We start from the raw sequence: 22,320 nt of genomic DNA on the forward strand, positions 1-22,320 counted from the left end.
AAACTTGCTAAGGGAGGCACACTTAGGGCTCATGCACACAAACATGTGCTGGCCGTTCCATGCGATCCATGCAAAAAAATGCTCCGCGCCTCCGTTCCACACTGCTCCTTTTCGATTGCCAACCCATTCAAGTGAACGGGTCCGCATCCGTGATATGGTGAGCACATGGTCGGTGCCCGTATATTGCAGACGAGCAACGGCCGTCGGCATGAGCCCTTAGGCTGAGTTTACACCAGTTATTTCCATTGATAATTGTGAGCCAAAACCAGGTTTGGGTCAAAAACACAGAACAGGTGCAGATCTTTCCATTATACCTTATCTCTGAGTAGCCTTCACTACTGGTTTGGGCTCACAATAACTGATAGAAATAACTGACCAACTAACTGAAGTGTGAACTGGGCCTTACCTGCTTCCTGACACTGGCTCTCGGCTCCGGTGCTCTCTGACATCTGCTCAAGACCCCGGGTGTCATCATCCATTTTAACGCTGCCTGCAACCAAATGGACCACGGCGGTGACTTCTCCCCTTGCGTCAAGTGAATAAATGTGACTGGTGATACAGTGCTTCAGAATTTGGGACCCCGCTTTTAATTTCGCCCAGGGCCACATTTTGTCTAAAACCGGCCCTGCGTGTGGTGACATCTGTAGTGAACGTACAACAAGCCTCAGTTGTCACAACTGCCTAAAAGCAAAACTGGCTTTGTTGCCCATAGCGACTAATCACAGAACAGCTTCCATTTCTCCATAGCAGGTTAAGAAATGAAAGGTGCGCTGTGATTGGTTGCTGTGGAACGAGGCGATGTATGTCTGTTATACAGTTGTGATTACCGAGGCCTAATATTATATGTGAGAAGAACACAATTAGTTGTGATTTCATGAGAGCATTAAGTGCCAGGATTTAGACCTTTTTGGAGATTAGATAGAGTTTCCTTAAAATAAACCAGATTTCATGTCTGGACACATTTGTCACAGGTTCTTGGAGCTAGGAGTCTGCACCTGCTAAAAATATATTTGTCACAATTCTTTAATTATCACGTCCGAGAAAAGCAACTTGGTAATATCATTTATAGCCGCCACATGTTTATTTAGTATTTTCATGCGTCTGTGATTTCCAGGGATATTTATCTCATTCGTCATAGGCCATGTTCACACACTGCAGATTTGTTGCAGACATTTCTGAAAAAATCTGACCGCCATATCTGATTGAGATTTTTAAAAACGACACACGTATGCTGTAAAAACACCCCCATTCAGGATTATGGAACAGATATATCAAGTGCTGAGATTTCGATCACAAATCTGTTGTCCAAACAAGTTAATTCTCACTTTTTTCTTTTTTTGAAACTTTATTAGTACAAATATGTTTGCTATCCATCTAAGAGTCGGACACGATACAGTGGCACATACAGAGTCCGTACAGGTCCACAGTACACCCCTCAGGATGTGCCACCATAAGATTAGCATCCAGTGGCACATCCTGAGTGGGGATGCCAGTAGTACAGCATATCACCACTGAGGCCAGTGATTGGCTGCAACAGTCATGTGGTGGCCACTTGTATACAAACACCAGGCAGACCGTTTAAGTATCTGCGCTGGATCGGTGGGGGACTGAAGAGGTGTGTATTATTTTTTCTTTGTTATTTTAGGGCATTGACAGCTGATTTTATATTATTTTAGGAACTAGATAACCCTTTTATTTAAATTTTTTGTAAATAAGGCACTGAGATGTACAATATGAAGCCATTCTAGGGGCACAGAAGTACAGATCCACACTTCAGAGATCTGTTATATGGTCGTGTCCATGAGGAGTCTAGGCCATGTGAGAACCATAAATCTTGTGCAGGCATCAGATACAGTTAGAACAAAGCAGGGGATATGTGACCCAGGCATGGGATCCAGACAGTTCTCCAGATCTGGTTGTTAAAATTATAACTGGATCGGAGAACCGTTTTACCGGCTGAGTCCCGATTCGGTGCTCTGGTGCCACTGATAGTTTAGCTCCTTAGTTGTATATATGGTGTATTTATGTGTATATGTGTTGCATATATATTTTGTATGTATATGTAAACATGTGTTGTGACGCCGCGTGTTTGCCGTTGAGCAAGGAACCTGTTATTAGAGATTTGAATCCCACCCCTGATGTGACCTATAAAAAGTGGCTTCCTGGATTGTATTATTGTGCACCGTATCGTTGTAACATGCCCATTCTCTTTACGGATGGTCCCACTTTTCAGCTTGCTGTGCAAATTGTGCTCTACATGGCAGCAACCAATAGGCAATTCCTATTTATCTCCTTAGTGAAGGACACAGAATCAGAACACATACCAATCTGGCTGACTACATATTGTATCTTAATATATGGTTATGTTATGTTAATATATAGGTTATGAATGAGCTACTTGGCTGAGGGTTTCCTGACTGTTGATGCTCGTTATTTCTGAAGCACCAGATTGCTTGCTTATGTACCATTTGGTCTTTAGGCTCGACAAACTGACTTCCACCATTTGTGTGTTTTAATGGGAATGGAGCAATCAACAAAAAAAAACTAGACGACTCATTGGTTAGCCCTGTTGGCTTGTGGTCCTAGGTTTCTAAGGGGTTTCCTGGGACTTCGATATTGATGACCTTCTCTTAGGATCAGATCAGCAGCATTTTCTTTTGTGTTAACTTTTATCCTGTATTTTAGCATTTAGTATCATTACTGTTATTTTCCTTATAATTGTCATAACTTTAGTTGCTTCTTCCAAATCTCTATGTGGGAGATACCAATGATCAATAAAACACAAAACCGGAATACGTTGTACAACGCAAATATAACGCAAATGTCAAAAATGAATAGCTCCTAGATTGGACAAACCCAGGCACTCAGCATATACACAGATATAATACAAAAATGTAAGAAATCAATAAAACAAATAAATAGATGCATAACTTGGCAAAGGCAAACACAACCACATGGAGAGTGCACAAAACACGTCGGGACATCAAGTTATAGCATTGGAAGTAATGGAAAAGGTGGGATGGAAAAACAAGTATAAATAAGTACAAAATTAAACCATGTGGCTCCCCCACCTAGATAAAAAAAAAACTTGATTCACAACATATACCTAATATAGACCCGGCTGGTGGCCTCCTAGAGACCCCGGAGCTCCCCCTGAGGAAGCTGAGGCAAAAAACGTGTCGGGGTTTCTTGGAGGTGCCACCAGCCGGGTCTGTATTAGGTATACGTATGTTGTGAATCATGGTTTGATTTTGTACTTATTTATACTTGTTTTTCCATCCCACCTTTTCCATTACTTCCAATGCTATAACTTGGTGTCCCAACGTGTTTTGTGCACTCTCCATGTGGTTGTGTTTGTCTTTGCCAAGTTATGCATCTATTTATTTGTTTTATTGATTTCTTACATTTTTTTATTATATCTGTGTATATGCTGAGTGCCTGGGTTTGTCCCATCTAGGATCTTTATCTCTATGTGGGTAGAAATGATTTCTTAATATTTCATTATAAAAAAAGCAGCAATTATATATGCATTATGCAGGTTGCATATGGCAGCTGCTGCTAATACTGCTGTTTTCATAGGGATCCGTTCACTGCCCACCAAGAACATGTGAGACAGATGATGAGAAGTTTCTCTGATCCTTTTGGCCGGGATCCCTTCTTCAGTATCACAGATGGCAGATCTCACGGCCGGAGAGGGCAGCAAGGTTCCCAGGTGGCTCTGAGAGAAGATCACAGGGTAAGTGCTTTCCAAATAATGCCTCAGTTCACACTGCTGTCATCAGCTGAGATTTTATAGTCTGATTCATTTCAAAGAAGTGATTGTTAGCTTAGGTGCTGGTGCTGTAGTACCAGCCGTTACTGCCCGGGTTTTAACTTCTCTTCACCTATGATATGATCCACAGCTGTTCCCCTGCAGCACTGTTCCTATTATAGTGTAACACTCCGTAATACGGCCCTATTAACGGTCACAGCTACCTAGTGAGTCCCATAATTACACTTACAGGCACTGATGTACCAGTTTAGTACTGTTGAGCCCCTGCGACAGATGTCAGTTCCTATACCGCTCGCTGTGTATCTGATAAAAGCAAGCTTGGCATTCTTCCATCAGCTATATATAGAATGTCAACTCCGTTCTCTAAAACCAGCCCCCTGCTTGACTTGCACGGATTTCTATCATAAAAAGGCCGGTAGACAAGACCGTGCGGCAAGCAAGAGGTTAATCACAAAGACAGTACTGTATGAAGCCCCTGGAACGTTACACCAAGAATAAAGACACCGCAGGGGTCGATGGAGTCCGGCCAAGCTCACGCACTGAAACCTGAACTCCGATATCAGCAGCTCAATATATGAGCCTTAGAGAAAGCAGTCATCTGCAGGTCAGAAGGAAGAGCTGCCAAATATGTTCCCGTCATGCGGGACCCTAAATCACAGTTTATATACACGTGGCAAACTTTTCTTTTATATTTAGCCATTATTTTATGCAGTTACCCAAAAGAGCCCAAAATAAGTAAACTTATAAAATCTTAGAATTCTAAGCTTTTCTATACAGCAGTGTGTTATGCACCCAGTAATACGATGACTTTACATGCTGAAATCATTCCACCACCCGATGTCATCTTCACACCATGTCCAAGAGTGCTCGTATCATTATACAGACCTGTGTATATAAAGTTACATCTAATTTAAAGTACGTTATGGGGTAAATGTCTCATCATAACAACTACTTTTCTTTCAGGCCTCAAGTCTGTGTCATATGCCCAGTGCTCCCTTTTCTAGTATGGTCAGTAATCTATCTCTGGCTCTGATTTGTGATCCTGTTTGAAGGCATGGACTTTTTCTCTAACAATGGGCTTGAATTTGCAGTATTAGATACTAATTTGCTTTTTCATTAGTAGCCGTCATCATAATCTGAAAATGAACTTTGTATTTTGAGTAAATGAACATCATTGTAAACCGTGTCCATCGCTGCCAGGTTCCTCCTGCTGGCATGGGTGCCGCACTATTCCTGTTCCTGCAGTGCTGGCTCAGGCTGACAACCTCCTCTGCAAGCCACGGCCTGCGTGTCTTGTCATGATAGGGCGCACCCTCTGCCTCTTATTAGGCCAGTGCATGCACCTCCAAACCATCCAAACGTTCCACAGCCAATAGCTGGTCTCACTAGTCTCTAGTTACCAGCAATAGTGTTATTCTCTGTCTGACTATCAGTGTACCAAACTCCAGCCTGATAACTGACTCCTAGCTGCCTGCCCTGACCTAAGCCTGTTTCCTGTATTGCCCCATTGCCATCTGCCCTGACCTCGGACCTTTTTCTCTGAATTGTTGCCCTGACTTCAGCCTGTTATTGGACTATGTATATTGCCTGACCCCTTGGTGCTGTGCATCCATGTTTCTGACCCTGTGGGTCAGCCGCTAACTACACCGGGACTATCTAAAGAGATTTTGGCCTGATGGCTCCCCTGTAGCAAAGACCAGAACCCTGTATAGGGGGTTAAAGAGTGAAAACCAGGGGGCTGCCAGGATAATGCCCTTAGGCCCCTTTCACACGAGTGTGACGGATTAGGTCCGGACGCGTTCAGGGTGTGTACAGTGAAACTTGCACCATTTTGCAAGCAAGTTCAGTCAGTTTTGTCTGCGATTGCGTTCAGTTGTTCAGTTTTTTCCGTGCAGGTGCAATGCGCTTTGATGCGTTTTTCAAGTGCGTGTTAAAAAACGGAAGGTTTACGAACAACATCTCTTTGCAATCATCAGTGAAAAACGCATCGCATCCGGACTTGCTTACGGATGCAATGCGTTTTTCAGTGAAGCCCCATTCACTTCTATGGGGCCAGGGCTGCATGAAAAACGCAGAATATAGAACATGCTGCGTGAATTACAACACTCATTTACACAGACCCATTGAAATGAATGGGTCCGGATTCAGTGCAGGTGCTATGCGTTCATGTCACGCATTGCACCCGCGTGGAAAACTTGCTCGTGTGAAAGGGGCCTTAGAGTTAGCACAAAGTCAGACCAGTTAGTTGGTACAGTTGGTGCACGCCCCCTGCCCTGTAACACTGCATGTATGATTGCTTGCTATAGAATATTATATTTCGGCATTTAATGTACCTAAAATTGGGTATATGTATCAAGCCTGGCTTTACCTAGATGTTGTCTTTTCCTCCATATCACCATGATGGTGGGCTGCTCTGCCTCGCTGTACTCTGAATGCAAACACTTTGTAGTGTTTTTTTTTTTTTTTTTTTTTTTTTTTTTTTACATCACTTTCATTTACATGTATACTTTATGATATATTAGGGTAAGGCTACACTCAGCAGATTTTTTCCAGATCTTGCTGCAAATTTAGAGTAATATCACTGCAAAATCTGTATATGCAGATTCCACCCCTATACATTGAAACGGTGAGATCCATAATGAGCATGCTGCCGGTTTGCTCGTTTTTCAATGCAGAATTTTTCAGTTACGTATGGATGGTGTTTTCAAAAACCCGTCCACGTGTATTATGATGGCATTTGCTGCAGACTTGCTGTGTGAACTTCTCAGTAAATCCCCCATGGCTTACCTTGCAATTAGGGTGCTCACTTATTATAAGTTATTCCCTGAAATCATCTTAGTTTTGCAACACCTACCTACAAATATACAAATATATAGCGTGTGGATATAAAAGAATACAGAACAATGAGAATAAGAAATAATTGTACGATTGTATTTCTGCGTCTGTATACGATTGTATTTCTGCGTCTGCATCCATTCCGCAATTTTGCGGAATGGATGCGGACCTATTCATTTCAAGGGGGCCACAAAAGATGCGTACAGCATACGGTGTTCCAGTTTGCGGCCCCGCAAAAATAAAAGATAGAGCATGTCCTATTTTTGTCCACAATCTCTCATAGGGCTGCTGGTACCTGTGTTTTGCGGATCCGTAAAACACTTACTGTCATGTAAATGAACCCTTACTATTAGACTGTTGCTGCACTAGATATAGTATAGAGGAGCTCTTGTATTGGAGCACGCTATCTGCAGAAAGGCTGACCAATCGACATTTATTTTCCGACATCTGGAAATTTCTAGACCTTCTCGTATGGTGAGTGTGTTTTGATAGTGTGCGCAAAGCATGACATTGTCAGTATAGAGAAATTGTACTGACTTTCTCTTTTGTGTCTGTGGTGGTCTACAAGCTTGCAGATGGTTGACAGTCTATTTTTTACCTACCCGTATGTCTTAATATTAAATGCAGCTGTATCACACATGGGAGGAATATATTTGTTCCTCAACTGATCACCGAGTTTCCCATAAATGACCATCCATAAACCAATTAGATATTTAAAAACATACAAATCTGGAATGCAACCCTAGAAGTGTCACCACCTATGTTAATTAAGGAAAATTCTCCCAACCTATTTTCTCATTGGTGTCAGGTGTCCCTCCAGTACTGCCTGCCATACTTCAGTTATATGTGTCCGATGTGCCAAGGATGACAGTCAGACAGCAAGGGATGCTAATGTCTGTAAAGCGCTGCAGAATATGTCAGCGCCATATAAGTGAGGGAAAGAAATACAAATAAATGCAAGGTATCCTTTTCATTTACTCCATGTCCCGCAAGTGTGACTAGTTAATATATATCAGCTTCCACATATGACTTTGACGCAACATTAGGCTGCCATCTTTGAGCACTGTTGACAGGACTGTCAAACACGCAGATTTTACCCAAGCCTTTTTTTTTTCCATTGTAAAATTGTATTCTGGAGCAGCTCACAATTCAATTGTTGTCACATGAAACCAGTGCTGTGAGGAAGAAGCTGGCGGTGATGTGCAGGCTCCACCTGATCTGCAGCCTTCTCCCTAATAGGCCTCATGCACACGACAGTTGTTTTGGTCCGCATCCGAGCCGCAGTTTTCACTTCAATGGGGCCGCATAAGATGCGGACAGCATTCCGTGTGCTGTCCGCATCCGTTGCTCCGTTCCGTGGTCCACAAAAAAAATATAACCTGTCCTATTCTTGTCCGTTTTGTGGACAAGAATAGGCAGTTATATCAATGGCTGTCTGTGCTGTTCCGCATATTGCGGAACGCACGCAGACGCCATCCGTGTTTTGCGAATCCGCAATTTGCGGACCGCAAAACACACAACAGTCGTGTGGATGAGGCCTTACTGTGCATAGGGAGGAAGCTGTCAGGCAGTGGCTTGAGGGCAGCTCCTTCCTCACATGACTGGTATCTCATGGTTTACAGGGCTGGTTACCCTTGAGCTGCTTTATATATAAGTTGTAGTTGACATCCTCAAACAGTGTAATGTCTATAAGGTACTATACAGTCCCACAAATAGTGCTTTTGTGTGAAACATGGATGCAACGGGTTGGAATTTTACATTCATGTCCTTTATATCCTGTGAGACAAGCGGTGCCACAGGTATCTAGCAGGAACATGTTCTCTCTATTAAAGGGGTTATCCGCCTTTTTTATATTGATGACCTACGAGCATTTTTGCCGACTCAAAGTTGAGGAAAGCATGGATGCGGGAGCCCTCTGGAGCGCTGCTTCTCTGCAAACGGCTGATTGGGGCAATCAGCCGTTTGCAGAGAAGCAGCGCTCTAGAGGGCTCCCGCATCCATGCTTTCCTGCTTTCCTCAACTTTGAGTCGGCGAAAATGCTTGTAGGTCATCAATATAAAAAAGGCGGATAACCCCTTTAATAGAGAGAACATGTTCCTGCTAGATACCTGTGGCACCGCTTGTCTCACAGGATATAAAGGACATGAATGTAAAATTCCAACCCGTTGCATCCATGTTTCACACAAAAGCACTATTTGTGGGACTGTATAGTACCTTATAGACATTACACTGTTTGAGGGGGGCCCGCTGATCTGATATTGGACTGTATAGTACCTTATAGACATTACACTGTTTGAGGGGGGCCCGCTGATCTGATATTGATGACCTAGCGTGAGGATAGGTCATCAATATAAAAAGCGTATAACCCTATTAAAGAATTCATTCACTCTTGTTTGACCAAAGGCTCTCTAATGTCTGTGACCTGCATTAGGACTAGTTTGGCCAAACCAAGCTGACAGGACAGTATTTGCAAGTTTATTTGTCGTAAAATTGTTGTGATGAGGCATGACGTTACAGTAACAGCTCCTGCCCTTCATTCTCTAGTCTGCTCTGCTCATATCATAAATGTCTTAAGCCATACTCCTAGAAACATGGCTTGTAGTTATGACGTAAGAGAAATATGACTGGTCTTCAGATTATGATTATTAGCATACGGTATGGCCTTCATTTGGCCTTTAAATGTGTGTCAGGCAATCTTAAAGGGAGTCTGTCACCAGGAAGTTCACTGTGAGACAGAATGCCTTGTAGGACTAGCGCAGTCGAATATAATGAGACCTTTCACGTGGTGGCCCACTGTTTTAATGTACAAACCGGATTCCAAAAAAGTTGGGACACTATACAAATCGTGAATAAATACTGAATGCAATGATGTGGAGGTGCCAACTTCTAATATTTTATTCAGAATAGAACATAAATCACAGAACAAAAGTTTAAACTGAGAAAATGTACCATTTTAAGGGAAAAATATGTTGAATCAGAATTTCATGGTGTCAACAAATCCCCAAAAAGTTGGGACAAGGCCATTTTCACCACTGTGTGGCAATGGTTTCTGGAAGTATTCCTGAGCCCATTCTGTGATTTCCTTTACAGTAGCATTCCTGTTTGTGGAGCAGTGTCGTTTAAGGGCCCAGAGATCACGGGCATCCAGTATGGTTTTACGGCCTTGACCCTTACGCACAGAGATTGTTCCAGATTCTCTGAATCTTCGGATGATGTTATGCACAGTTGATGATGATAGATGCAAAGTCTTTGCAATTTTTCGCTGGGTAACACCTTTCTGATATTGCTCCACTATCTTTCTGCGCAACATTGTGGGAATTGGTGATCCTCTACCCATCTTGGCTTCTGAGAGACACTGCCACTCTGAGAAGCTCTTTTTATACCCAATCATGTTGCCCATTGACCTAATTAGTGTTAATTGGTCTTCCAGCTCTTCGTTATGCTCAAATTGACTTTTTCCAGCCTCTTATTGCTACTTGTCCCAACTTTTTTGGGATTTGTTGACACAGTGAAATTTTGAATCAACGTATTTTTCATTTAAAATGATACATTTACTCGGATTAAACGTTTGATCTGTCATCTACAGTCATGTGAAAAAATTAGGACACCCTTTGAAAGCATGTGGTTTTTTGTAACATTTTTAATAAAAGGTTATTTCATCTCCGTTTCAACAATACAGAGAGATTAAAGTAATCCAACTAAACAAAGAAAACTGAAGAAAAGTCTTTTCAAGATCTTCTGTAAATGTCATTCTACAAAAATGCCTATTCTAACTGAGGAAAAAGATAGGACACCCTCACATGTATTCCCTCTTAAATTGGCTCAGATCTCACACAGGTATATCACACCAGGTGCACATAATTAGTAGATCGTTACTCTGCATGTTGAATGAGGCTTGCCCTATTTAAACCTCAGACATTTAGTTTGGTGTGCTCCTGACTGTTGAAGTGAGAGTGAGCACCATGGTGAGAGCAAAAGAGCTGTCAGAGGACTTCAGAAAAAAGATTGTAGCAGCCTATGAGTCTGGGAAGGGATTTAAAAAGATCTCAAAAGATTTTGAAATCAGCCATTCCACTGTCCGGAAGATAGTCTACAAGTGGAGGGCTTTCAAAACAACTGCCAACATGCCCAGGACTGGTCGCCCCAGCAAGTTCACCCCAAGAGCAGACCGCAAGATGCTAAAAGAGGTCTCCAAAAACCCTAAAGTGTCATCTCGAGAACTACAGCAGGCTCTGGCTACTGTTGATGTAGAAGTACATGCCTCTACAATCAGAAAGAGACTGTACAAGTTTAACTTGCATGGGAGGTGTGCAAGGAGGAAACCTTTGCTTTCCAAGAGAAACATCGAGGCCAGACTGACATTTGCCAGAGATAAAGTTGACAAAGACCAGGACTTCTGGAATAATGTTCTTTGGACAGATGAGTCCAAAATTGAATTATTTGGACACAACAGCAGAGGACATGTTTGGCGTAAACCAAACACAGCATTCCAAGAAAAGAACCTCATACCAACTGTGAAGCATGGAGGTGGAAGTGTCATGGTTTGGGGCTGCTTTGCTGCAGCAGGACCTGGTCAGCTCACCATCATAGAATCCACGATGAATTCTACTGTGTATCAGAAGGTGCTTGAAGAACATGTGAGACCACCAGTTAGAAAATTAAAGCTGAAGCGGAACTGGACCATGCAACATGACAATGACCCAAAACATACTAGTAAATCAACCAAAGATTGGCTGAAAAAGAAGAAATGGAGAGTCCTGGAATGGCCAAGTCAAAGTCCAGATTTGAATCCCATTGAGATGCTGTGGGGTGACTTGAAAAGGGCTGTACGTGCAAGAAACCCCTCAAACATCTCACAGCTGAAAAAGTTCTGCATTGAGGAGTGGGGTAAAATTTCCTCAGACCGATGTCGAAGACTGGTAGATGGCTACAAGAACCGTCTCACTGCAGTTATTTCAGCCAAAGGAGGTAACACTCGCTATTAGGGGCAAGGGTGTCCTATCTTTTTCCTCAGTTAGAATAGGCATTTTTGTAGAATGACATTTACAGAAGATCTTGAAAAGACTTTTCTTCAGTTTTCTTTGTTTAGTCGCATTACTTTAATCTCTCTGTATTGTTGAAACGGAGATGAAATAACCTTTTATTAAAAATGTTACAAAAAACCACATGCTTTCAAAGGGTGTCCTAATTTTTTCACATGACTGTACGTTCTATTACAAATAAAATATTGACATTTGCCATCTCCACATCATTGCATTCAGTTTTTATTCACAATTTGTATAGTGTCCCAACTTTTTGGGAATCCGGTTTGTAAATGATCAGTTAAGTGCACCAGAGACGGGCCCAAGTCACTCTTCGGACTCTTCCTGCTTTCTCTTTTCCCCTCCTGCCAGGTCCTCTGACTAATTCTTGATGGACAGGGCCAGGTTCCTGCATAGTCAACTCAACTGGCCCTGTCCATCAACAAGGAGTGGGGATGGTCTGACAGAGGGAGTAGCTGGAGCAGGGGTGCACAGAGTAGCTTGGGCCCACCCTCTGGACATTTAACTGTTCATTTACATATTAATGAAAAGTACTTTTTCTCCAGAATGAAGCAACAGATCTCTAAGTAAAAGGTATCTTTACATTCAGCTGAGCTTGTCCTCCAAGACATTGTGCCTGGTTTATCAGTGGGTGGCATGGGGAGAGATTCCTTATAGTATGTATGATCTACATAAACGATTTCTAGATGCATGGTTAAAAAGAGATGACTGGGCGAAACTATGTCCTAACATGCAAGATTGTTCAACGATAGTCATATAAAAGTCATTCACTGGGAAGTACTTTATGCAACAAAATCACTCATTTAGGCTACAAAGCACTGTAGCTACTCTTGAAGTTCATGAGCATTATTATGGGATTATCAACACGTAATGTAACATGTTTAAACACAATTAAGTCATAGTCTTCTTGTAACCCCTGCCCGACCTCCCCACGTAAATTAGGGTGGTCGGGAAGGGGTTACAAATTTATCAAGTGTTCACTTTTCTAACCTTTCTACGCCTGTCTAACAAAGTGGTGTGGCTTAGTGGGAAGGAAAGTGGCCATGCCTTAAATGCATTTTGGTGTGCCAAAACATGCACCAACACTTTGGAGTAAAACTAAGCTAATGAATGGGTCGCAAAAGCTTAGACTAGAGTAGACCATCTATAGATGGATTTATATTCCAGCATCAGCCACTGTGATAAGACTGTCTTTCTAGGTTTACACCGTCTTACTGTAAGAAAGTATTAGTAAATCTGTCCCAAAGTGTCATAATAAAGTTACATACACGCAACCATTTCACTGTGTCTGATAATTAATACATTTGTTTGTATCAGTTCTGGAAAATGCTTTTTCTCTGACTCAGTCAACCTTTAAAAAACATTCTGGCCCCTAGTTGTTTAGAGCCTATGCCGTCAGAGCCTAGTTCACACCATGCAGTTTCTGAACCCGGCTGTTTTAGGTGTGGTATCACTAATTGCCTTTGTTTTAATAGTATAGGCCTTGGATCCACATCTTTTAGATCTGCAGTGACTGATGAATGTTTTCTAAGTTTTTTTAGTTGTTCTTCTACTTTTGTAATCTATGTTCTCACCTGTCATTGCAGCTTGCAGTACATCGGTCGCACTAGTCAGCCCACGAAGTAAAAGCTGAATGGGCACCGGCCAACATCAGTTTAGAAAGGTGTAACCATAGTGTGTCCCGGCATTTTTTTTAGCTCATAATAGAGACTCCTCTCTTTTAAAACTTTTGATTCTTGAACAGATACCTACGCAGGTAAAAAAAAAATTTGCCCGTATTGTAAACAGGGAGGCATACTGGATCTTCCGTATGCCGTACCCTGCTTCCTGAGGGGTTAAACCAAGCTACTGAATGGGTGCAACATTGAGGATTTTTTCTGAAGTTCCATTTCTGGTTTTAGCACTTACTTTCTAGAATTGTGTATAAATTGCCTCCATGCCATGTCTTGTCTGAGGAAAGAGGTGGCCCACCTCCGAAATGCGTCATATGTTCATCTTTTAAACTGGTTTCCTGCGTCCATTTTGTACTTTTGTACTATTGATTTATGTAAAGTTGTGTGAAAGTAGAGTAACTCTTTACGATGCTCAAATCAGATAGGCATTGTTTAGCTTTATGTTATAGGTAAGTGCATTGACTTGCTATTAAGTTTTGTGCATGCAGTTCTATAAATTATTATTGCACTGGTTGCAAACGCGTTTACTTACTATATTTCATTCATTTTTTCACTTTTGAGATTATTGCCAAAAAACACACTTACGGTATTCGATTATTAACATGGTGAACCTAATGTTTTTTTATGTGCTATTGTAGGTCCCTGATGGGTTTCACCCCTTTGATAACATGATGGCAAACATGAGGAACAGAATGGTAGACATACACAAACAGTTTGTAAGTGATATCATTTATGTTTCAGCAGAATATTAATGATGATGCTTGTTAATATTTAAAGGCTTTCTCCAGGAATTAATAAAGTGACTGAAAATACTTAAATATTACTTTATTATAAATATATCCCCAAATAACTTTAATAATTAGAGATGAGCGAAGTTCTCAAAACTTCGATTCGGCTGCTTCGCTGAATTTCACCCCAAAATTTGCTTTGTGAAGAATTACTTCATCACAAAGCACATTTCTTTGTGAGTAACGGACGCAATAATGGGGAGCGGTGGTTGGATCTTCCCCTGTCATTGAAACCCTCAGATGCAGCGTTCATTGCTGATCGCGGCATCTGAGATGACCTTTGAGGGCTGCCAGGGGTTAATCTGTTAAAATAAATAAAAATACTCACCTTATCCATTTGATCGCAAATAGCCAATTTCAGCCATCTTGCTTGAAGATCCAGCAAAAAAACTTGCGCGGTGCGTGATGACATCATCACACTGGTTGACACACAAGTGGATAAGGTAAGTATGAATTATTTTTATACCGCCATTTTAGGGAAAATTAATTACACATTTTTTACAATTGCTAAAAAAATATAAAATATCAAAATTTAATTTAGCATCTATTTCTGAAAAGTATCTGACAGGATTCGAACTCACAACCTTCTACATTACAGCCCAGAATGTTAACCACTACACTATACAGCTGCAAGGACAGTTACTTAAAAAAAATTATAATATGAGACTTCTGCTGTATAGGAATACTTACTACTAGTAACAGCAGAAGTCTCTTTTTTATTTTTTTATTTTTTTAAAGTAACTGGCAGTGCAGCTGTATAATGTAGTTGTTAACATTCTTTGCTGTAATGTAGAAGGTTGTGAGTTTGTATCCCACCAGAAACTTTTCAGAAGTAGAGGCAAAATTAGATTTAATTACATTGATTCGAGCATCACGCTTGAGCACGCGCGATATTCGGCTGAACACCGCGATATGCCGAGCATAGCGATGCTCAAGCCGAACTGGTGTTTGGCTTAGCATGCTCGCCCAACACTACTAAAGATCCCATCAACTGTTTTTAGGATCATAATCCCTGATGAGCAGAGCGGAGGCTGAGGCAGCTCTTTCGCTCAGAATTCTGAAGTAACTTGTCCATTTCCCCTGATGATTGCTCCCTAGACAAAACAAGCCATTATATTAATAAAAGGTATTTGGGAATATATTTATAATAAAGTAATATTTAAGTATTTTCAGTAATTTTATTTTATTAATTCCCGAGAACCCCTTTAATTCTAATTAAATAGAATTCCATTGATGATGTGATAATTTTTGCTTCCTTTTTGCTCTGTCACCAAAGTGATAAATTGGTGTTTTTGGTTGCCGATGATGTGACAATGGAAGAATCAGCCTGATAGACACAATCGGGGTCATTTATTGAGACTGGCATTTTGGATGCCGGTCTTAATAACCTCTATAGCTGGCGGTAGATCCGCCAAAGTTAAAAAGAGACACCGGGCTCTACAAAACGTCAGTGCCAGTCTAAATATCTAAAGACAGCTTCCTTGCTGGCTTACATTTAGACCATTTTCTATGCCTAAAACAGGCCTGTCCCCTTCCCCGTCCACTTTTTTAGAGTTGGCGGGGAAAAGTTGCAGAGTGCAGTGCAAATAATCTGCACCAGAAATACGCCCAATATAGGCGTATTTCTGGATAGGAAAGGCCCCCTAATGTCTTTCCTCTACTACAAAGGATGGAAAGGGGATGGTGAGCAAGCACATAAAACGCTCCTATCCTAGGTTTGGATAGTCTGGTGGAGTGAAAGGCCTTTTTTGCACTATGGTACTCCTGTACTTTATGCTCCTGCACTTTTAAAAGCTTGGTGACGACTATGATTTCAAAATTGGTGTTAATTAAAAAAACTGTGGGAAGTGGAAAAACGTGACAATTGTAATGCACATGGTTCTAACTATATGTGTTGTCTCAACAGCAGTAAATATTTGGCTTGTTGCTAGGAGAATGTCTCTATAATCAGAGTATCTAGGTTAATTTAAATTGAGGAGCCTCCCACAGATTACAAAATATTAGGCAATGTCAATCACCATCTCATTAACCCACATATCCAGTATGCAGAAGTAAAGGAAAACTAAAGGTAAAAATAAGACAGAACTTACTACCAGTTACTTACTGTCACATCCTTACCATCTTTTTTGTCACATATCACAATTTGGGTAAAGACATCACAATCTTTACATATATTTTGGGTTTCATAGTAAAATACAGGGTGGGCCATTTATATGGATACACCTTAATAAAATGGGAATAGTTGGTGATATTAACTTCCTGTTTGAGGCACATTAGTATATGTGAGGGGGGAAACTTTTCAAGATGGGTGGTGACCATGGCGGCCATTTTGAAGTTGGCCATTTTGAATCCAACTTTAGTTTTTTCAATAGGAAGAGGGTCATGTGACACATCAAACCTATTGGGAATTTCACAAGAAAAACAACGAGATGTGCAGCACCTGAAACTACGGATACTGGAAGCCTGTGCTAGCATTTCTCCAGCGGTGTTGCTATCAGTGTGTGAAGAGTGGGAGAAGAGGGTTGCATTGACAATCCAACACAATGGGCAGCACATTGAACACATTTTATAAGTGGTCAGAAACTTGTAAATAACTCATGAAAGAATAAAGTTACGTTAAAACCAAGCACACCATTGTTTTTCTTGTGAAATTCCCAATAAGTTTGATGTGTCACATGACCCTCTTCCTATTGAAAAAACAAAAGTTGGATTCAAAATGTCCGACTTCAAAATGTCCGCCATGGTCACCACCCATCTTGAAAAGTTTCCCCCCTCATATATACTAATGTGCCACAAACAGGAAGTTAATACCACCAACCATTCCCATTTTATTAAGGTGTATCCATATAAATGGCCCACCCTGTCGTTTGCAAGGCTGAAAAAAAGACCTCTCATGAGGTAGAAGCCTATTTTATTTATTTTAGGCGGAAAATAACATCCTTTCAAATCTCATTCAAGCGATCAGAATAACTCCCTGGATCAATTAACCTTTTCCATAATTCTAGTAACTATAACCTGTAATATTATTACTAGAGATGAGTGAAGTTTTAGAAAATTCGATTCGGCTGCTTCGCCGAATTTTACCAAAAATTTGCTTAGTTATGAAGTGCATTTTTTTGTAAGTAGCGGGTGAAATGACAAGGATCTTGGGTTAGCATCACTCCCCATCATTGTACCCCTCAGATGCTACGTTCATACATGATCGTGGCATCTGAGTGTAAAAATAGTGTAAAATTAACAACAAAAAATACAATAAAATAAAACTTGCCGCCTCCATTTGCTCGCGACGGGCCAGCCGCCGCTATCTTGCTTGATTTCGCGCAGCCCAAGATAGCGCCGGGATTTCAGCCAAGACCATCAATCAGTATGGTGGCGGCGGCCCGTCGCAAGCAAATGGAGGAGGTAAGTATGATTTTTTTTTGTTTTTTACACTATTTCAGGTCAAATTGATTCGCTACCACGAAGCACGAGGAAATTCGGCTTCACTGCGAATTTTATTTATTCAGAAATTTGGATCGAATTCCACTTCGGTGGATTCAATTCGCTCATCTCAAGTTATTACACTACAGAAATACATCCAGGCTCCTCTCAAACTCTTTTAGCGAACTCACCATCACCACTTCCTCAGGCAAAGAGTTCCATAGTCTCACTGCTCTTACCATAAAGAATCCTCTTCCATGTAGATGGAGAAACCTTTTTTCCTTTTGACGTAGAGGATGTCCCCTTGTCATGGTCACCATCCTAGGTATATTTAGATCATCTCCCCCTCCTTCTATTGATGCTTGAACATGTGAAGCAGGCACTTAGGTAGCTGTTCTTGCAATGTAGACGTGCCAGGCCAAGCTCCACCATCTATCTGTCCAGTACCTTTGACCAGCCCCAGCAGAGGAAAGTGGGAAACAGGATGAGATGGAATCCGTTTTCTGCAAATTTCAGAAGCTTGCTGGCAGTCTGCAGATTAGCAATATGTGTTTACTCCCTGTATTTCCCTCTTGTTCTATTAGAGCAACCCCTGTTAGGACATATCGGTTGTCCTCTATTTGCAAGGACAAGCGTGGTGCATCCATGTATCACATGGGCAGCCATCATTTGAATGGCCAGTATGTAACACTTTATTTCATCTGCAGTGGTGGTGGCTTCTTTTTTTAAAAGCGGTTGACTTTATGAAACCCCTTAAATTCTTCCCCTTAACTAATCAATTAGAAGCATTAAAATTTTTCACCAATATTGGTTAGGCTTCCACTTGTAAATGAGCATGCTGTAAAATTAGCCTGTACTGCTTATTCTTAGTTGGAGTCCTGTGAGGTAAACCTAAAATAAAGCAAGCAGAGGCAGTTACAGTGGAAGCAACTTTCATATCATATTGGTGTCTGGGGTTTCTGTTACAAAAGTATGGTAGGTCCAGGTCATATGAGGTGTATGTGATCCTGTTATGATACGCTTTCCACCCCTGCACAATGGCTGCCAAGAAGATGTTCTCAGTGCCCTGTCTTCATTCACGGTTCCTGCTGGAGATTAATAGAAGCTTTTCAAGGCTTTTGGAATCCTCTTCGTATGCCAGATGAAGATCTGTTTAGTCTTTCCAAGAAAACGCCTTCTTTATACCTACGCTTAATGCATCATTTTATATATCATCGTTCTTGCTATATATAACCTTCCCCTTCACATACACTCTATTGTGACCATCTACCATGTTTGGTCATGGTGGAAGGCTGCACAGACTTGCTTATGTGCACAGTGTATCAGCCAAGTCTATATATGAGTGATCCATACTTTAATGTAGTAATATTATCTCCTCTCTAATGCTCCATCTCTAGTGTTAAAAAAAATTCTAATCTTCACTCGCACACGAGACACTCTAGCCCGGGGATCACAGTGCTATAATCATGATCGGCTCGCAATCTCACATTTGCTCTTCCAAAAACGTTGTGCACCAGTATCAGCAGAGCCGCTATATATCAGCCTGTATCTTATCCTGTGACAGTAAAAGTCATCTTCTTGCTGGCAACTGTTGCGTTTCAAATGTATCCTGTGCTATCATCCAGTTATGGAGATGTCATACATTTTATTTACACTGATATTATTACTTATTATTATTAATTATTTATTTATTATTATTTAATTTTCTCCTGAAAGGTGTTTGTTAATGAACCTTGATTAGTGTATAATAAAAACATATTGCAACTTTCTTATTTCTTCACCATTTTCAAGATCTCTTCAAATAGAAACATGCTTGTTTGCATACAGAGTCTAAAAACCTGTCATAATAATGTACGGACACAGCAGCGTGGTTCTTCAAAGGGGTTGTCCCCATCAGGAGCATCCCTATCAGTATGCCCTAATAAGGTGTCACGGCTGAGGATGGGGAAAACCCTCAGCCGTGCAATGCCAGATGATGGTAGTCACTGCTTGACCATGGAGACAGAATTAGGGAGCAGGTCACCTCCTAGCGCATCCCTAATCTGACCCTGACTCCTAGCTACATGAGCCGACCTTGATGGTAGGAGGGCTCATGCTCCGGAACCTCGGATCCCTACTAACCCTCCGCAGATCCCTGAGCTAGGAGCTGGGTAGACTACCTGTTCCTCCTGGACGCGGAGAAACCGGAGTCTAAAGTGGCCAAGCTGCAAAGGGAAGGGGAACATATACAACTTATGGCAATGGCAGGTAAATGCCACAAACACAACACTCCCCTGCCACAGACACTAAGCCTGGAACCCATGTGCAAGTGCTGCTGTCCAAAAACACAAACGGACACAGCACACAACACACATCACACAGGAACCCAGGACCATAAGGTGCAATAAACAAGCATACCACAGACACATCTCCATAACATCAAACAAGAGTTATGACCACAAGGGTGGCCCTCACTGGAGAGATGGTGAATAACCAGGAGGATGTCTCCAGCAAACCATGGCTGAAGAACCCCTCAGCTTCAGGTCTCCACAGAGGCTTTATAGCCCAAAGTGGCCACACCCACACAGACACACTGTGGGAAGGGAGTTAACCCTTCCATCACCAAACAGGGTAGTGAAGCCACTAAAAGGGGAAGTGCACAAACAACTATCACACTGCAGCTGTTACCGGCGACAACGACATGCGTGGCAACCGTGTCCTGGGAGCCGGCCAGAAGGCCGAGACACTGCCAACACATGTAAACAATACAACACGTTGCCACGGGCAGCCACAGGCGAAGGCAAGTGTCACAGCGCACACATACATAAACCTCGTGCACACCAGACATACAAAGTGCATACATACAAGGAGAGGTTGCCAGAGACAACCGCATGCTATGACAGCGAGCAGCCTAGCAAGCAGCTCTACTGCCACATACCTTATGTTGCCAGCGGCAACCACAAGTGAGGCAGCATACTAGCGGCCCTCACCTGTGATTGAACAACCAAACCAGACCGCAGGCAACAGCCTGCGGTTCAGGAGTCACGACCATGACCATGGTCGTGACATAAGGCATATCTATGTTATAGGCAAGGATTGGGAAGTACCTAAAATACCTTACTACATTTTCACTACAGCATTAACAAGTGTATTTATCATTCACTACAGAACGGTGGTCAGCAGCTTATTGGACCTTAAAGGGTCGCTGTTCTTTGAAAAAACTTTCAATCAAATGTTTTGATTGGTTTGGAGTCTCCATGCTGAGACCCCCACGATCACTAGAACAAGGAGAGAAAAGCGCACACATATAATTTATCTTTAATATTCTGGCGTGAAAAAGTCCCGAACAGTGTGTTCTCCACCGTCTTTGCCTTTTTCCGAAAAGGTGGCGTGGCAGGGAAAGGCCAGCATCCCCACCACATTTATCTTCTTTTACGCCAGTTTTCTGGCATAGAAGACTGAAGGATTTCAGTTCAGACGCATGGACTGCCGACGGCTGCGCCTAATTTATGAGGAGGTGTATGCCTAGTCATAAATTAGGCACAGCCTCCAACAGAGCACAGGGTTATCACAGACTGGTGTAAAATGCTGATCTATGATAAATTAGGCCCATCATTTTTTCTCTCAGGAGACAGGCTCAATAGAAAGTCAATGGGCCAGTGGCTGCCCCTAATTTACTGTACGCCATATGCCTCGTCATAAATTAGGCACATACTTTAGCAGTCCGTGTGCCTGAACTGAAATCCACGCCAGTTCCTGTCTGGTGTAGATTTCAGTCTTCTTCTACACCAGACAACTGGCATAAAAGAAGATAAATGGGGGGTGGGGTTGTTTGCCAGCACCACGCTCCCTTTTAAGGAAAGTGGCGGCGGAGAATGTAACTTGTGCAAACATTTTTGCTCAAGTAAGGAGGGGGGGGGGGTCATTTCTCAAACTGGTGTAAAGTACAACTGGCTTAGTTGCCCATAGCAACCAATCAGATTCCTTATTTAATTTTCTAAAGGAGCAGTCCAAAATGAAAGGTGAAATCTGATTGGTTGCTATGAGCAGCTAAGCCAGTTCTGCTTTACACCAGTTTGATAATTGACCCCCATGGTGTTTAAAAAGTTGCAGGCACAGTTTGTGTTCACGCCAGAAAATTGGGGAAAAATAAAGATAAATCAGGCCCCATGAGTCTGTTTTGATTCTATCTCCTGTCCTAGTAACTGTTGAGGGTGTCAGCACTCCCACCGATCAAAACCTTTGATATGCAGGTACATTTTAGTACTTTAAAGTAATCTTGTGTAAACCACCAAGAATGTCTACCTAGTCTTATGTATATTGTTCTTTAAATGTGTTTCTTCCTCTTAAAACTTTGAAACCAAATAAACTTATTAAAATAGAAAACTGATTGTTCTCCCCTGTAACATACTGTGCGGCTATACCAGTTGGAGGTGATCAGTTTTGGTGTCCAGTCACGGACAAGCAGATTCAAAATATAGACCAGCCTGCAATACTGACTCCCATACTGTGTACTGTAACTAGGGATACTTTGTAGAGAACATTCTATGAAAATGTGCACTTGTTCGTCATAGAATATATGATAATAACTATTTCTAACCTAATGGTTTATTACTGCTTTACGATCTACTGGTGCTATTTGTGACTCTAGGTCCACCAAGAGTTTTCTAGCTTTTTTTGTGGAACAATTGAATCTCAATTTCTTTTAGATCAGACAAAACATAACAATATTTCATTTGGAATGTAGTCCTACTGTGCTTGGTTCTGCAGATAGACTGTACGGGCAGGACAAGTGCTCTACTTTACATTGC

The 22,320-nt window shown here is 41.7% G+C and overlaps 1 protein-coding gene across 2 annotated transcripts in view; it reads left to right on the plus strand.

Annotated features, from left to right (window-relative positions):
- MLF1 (myeloid leukemia factor 1) overlaps nucleotides 1-22,320 on the plus strand; it is a 45,572-nt gene that overhangs the window by 16,444 nt on the left and 6,808 nt on the right. Inside the window, exons 2-4 of one of the 2 annotated variants that reach the window (XM_044291584.1) lie at nucleotides 3,580-3,736; nucleotides 4,736-4,780; nucleotides 13,961-14,038. In XM_044291584.1, coding sequence (XP_044147519.1) covers nucleotides 3,580-3,736; nucleotides 4,736-4,780; nucleotides 13,961-14,038 — 280 coding nt within the window. The remainder of the gene's footprint in view (nucleotides 1-3,579; nucleotides 3,737-4,735; nucleotides 4,781-13,960; nucleotides 14,039-22,320) is intronic. The other variant, XM_044291585.1, reaches the window with a different exon arrangement.

This window comes from Bufo gargarizans, chromosome 4, assembly GCF_014858855.1.
Source record: "Bufo gargarizans isolate SCDJY-AF-19 chromosome 4, ASM1485885v1, whole genome shotgun sequence".
In the NCBI taxonomy this organism is placed as follows: Eukaryota; Metazoa; Chordata; class Amphibia; order Anura; family Bufonidae; genus Bufo; species Bufo gargarizans.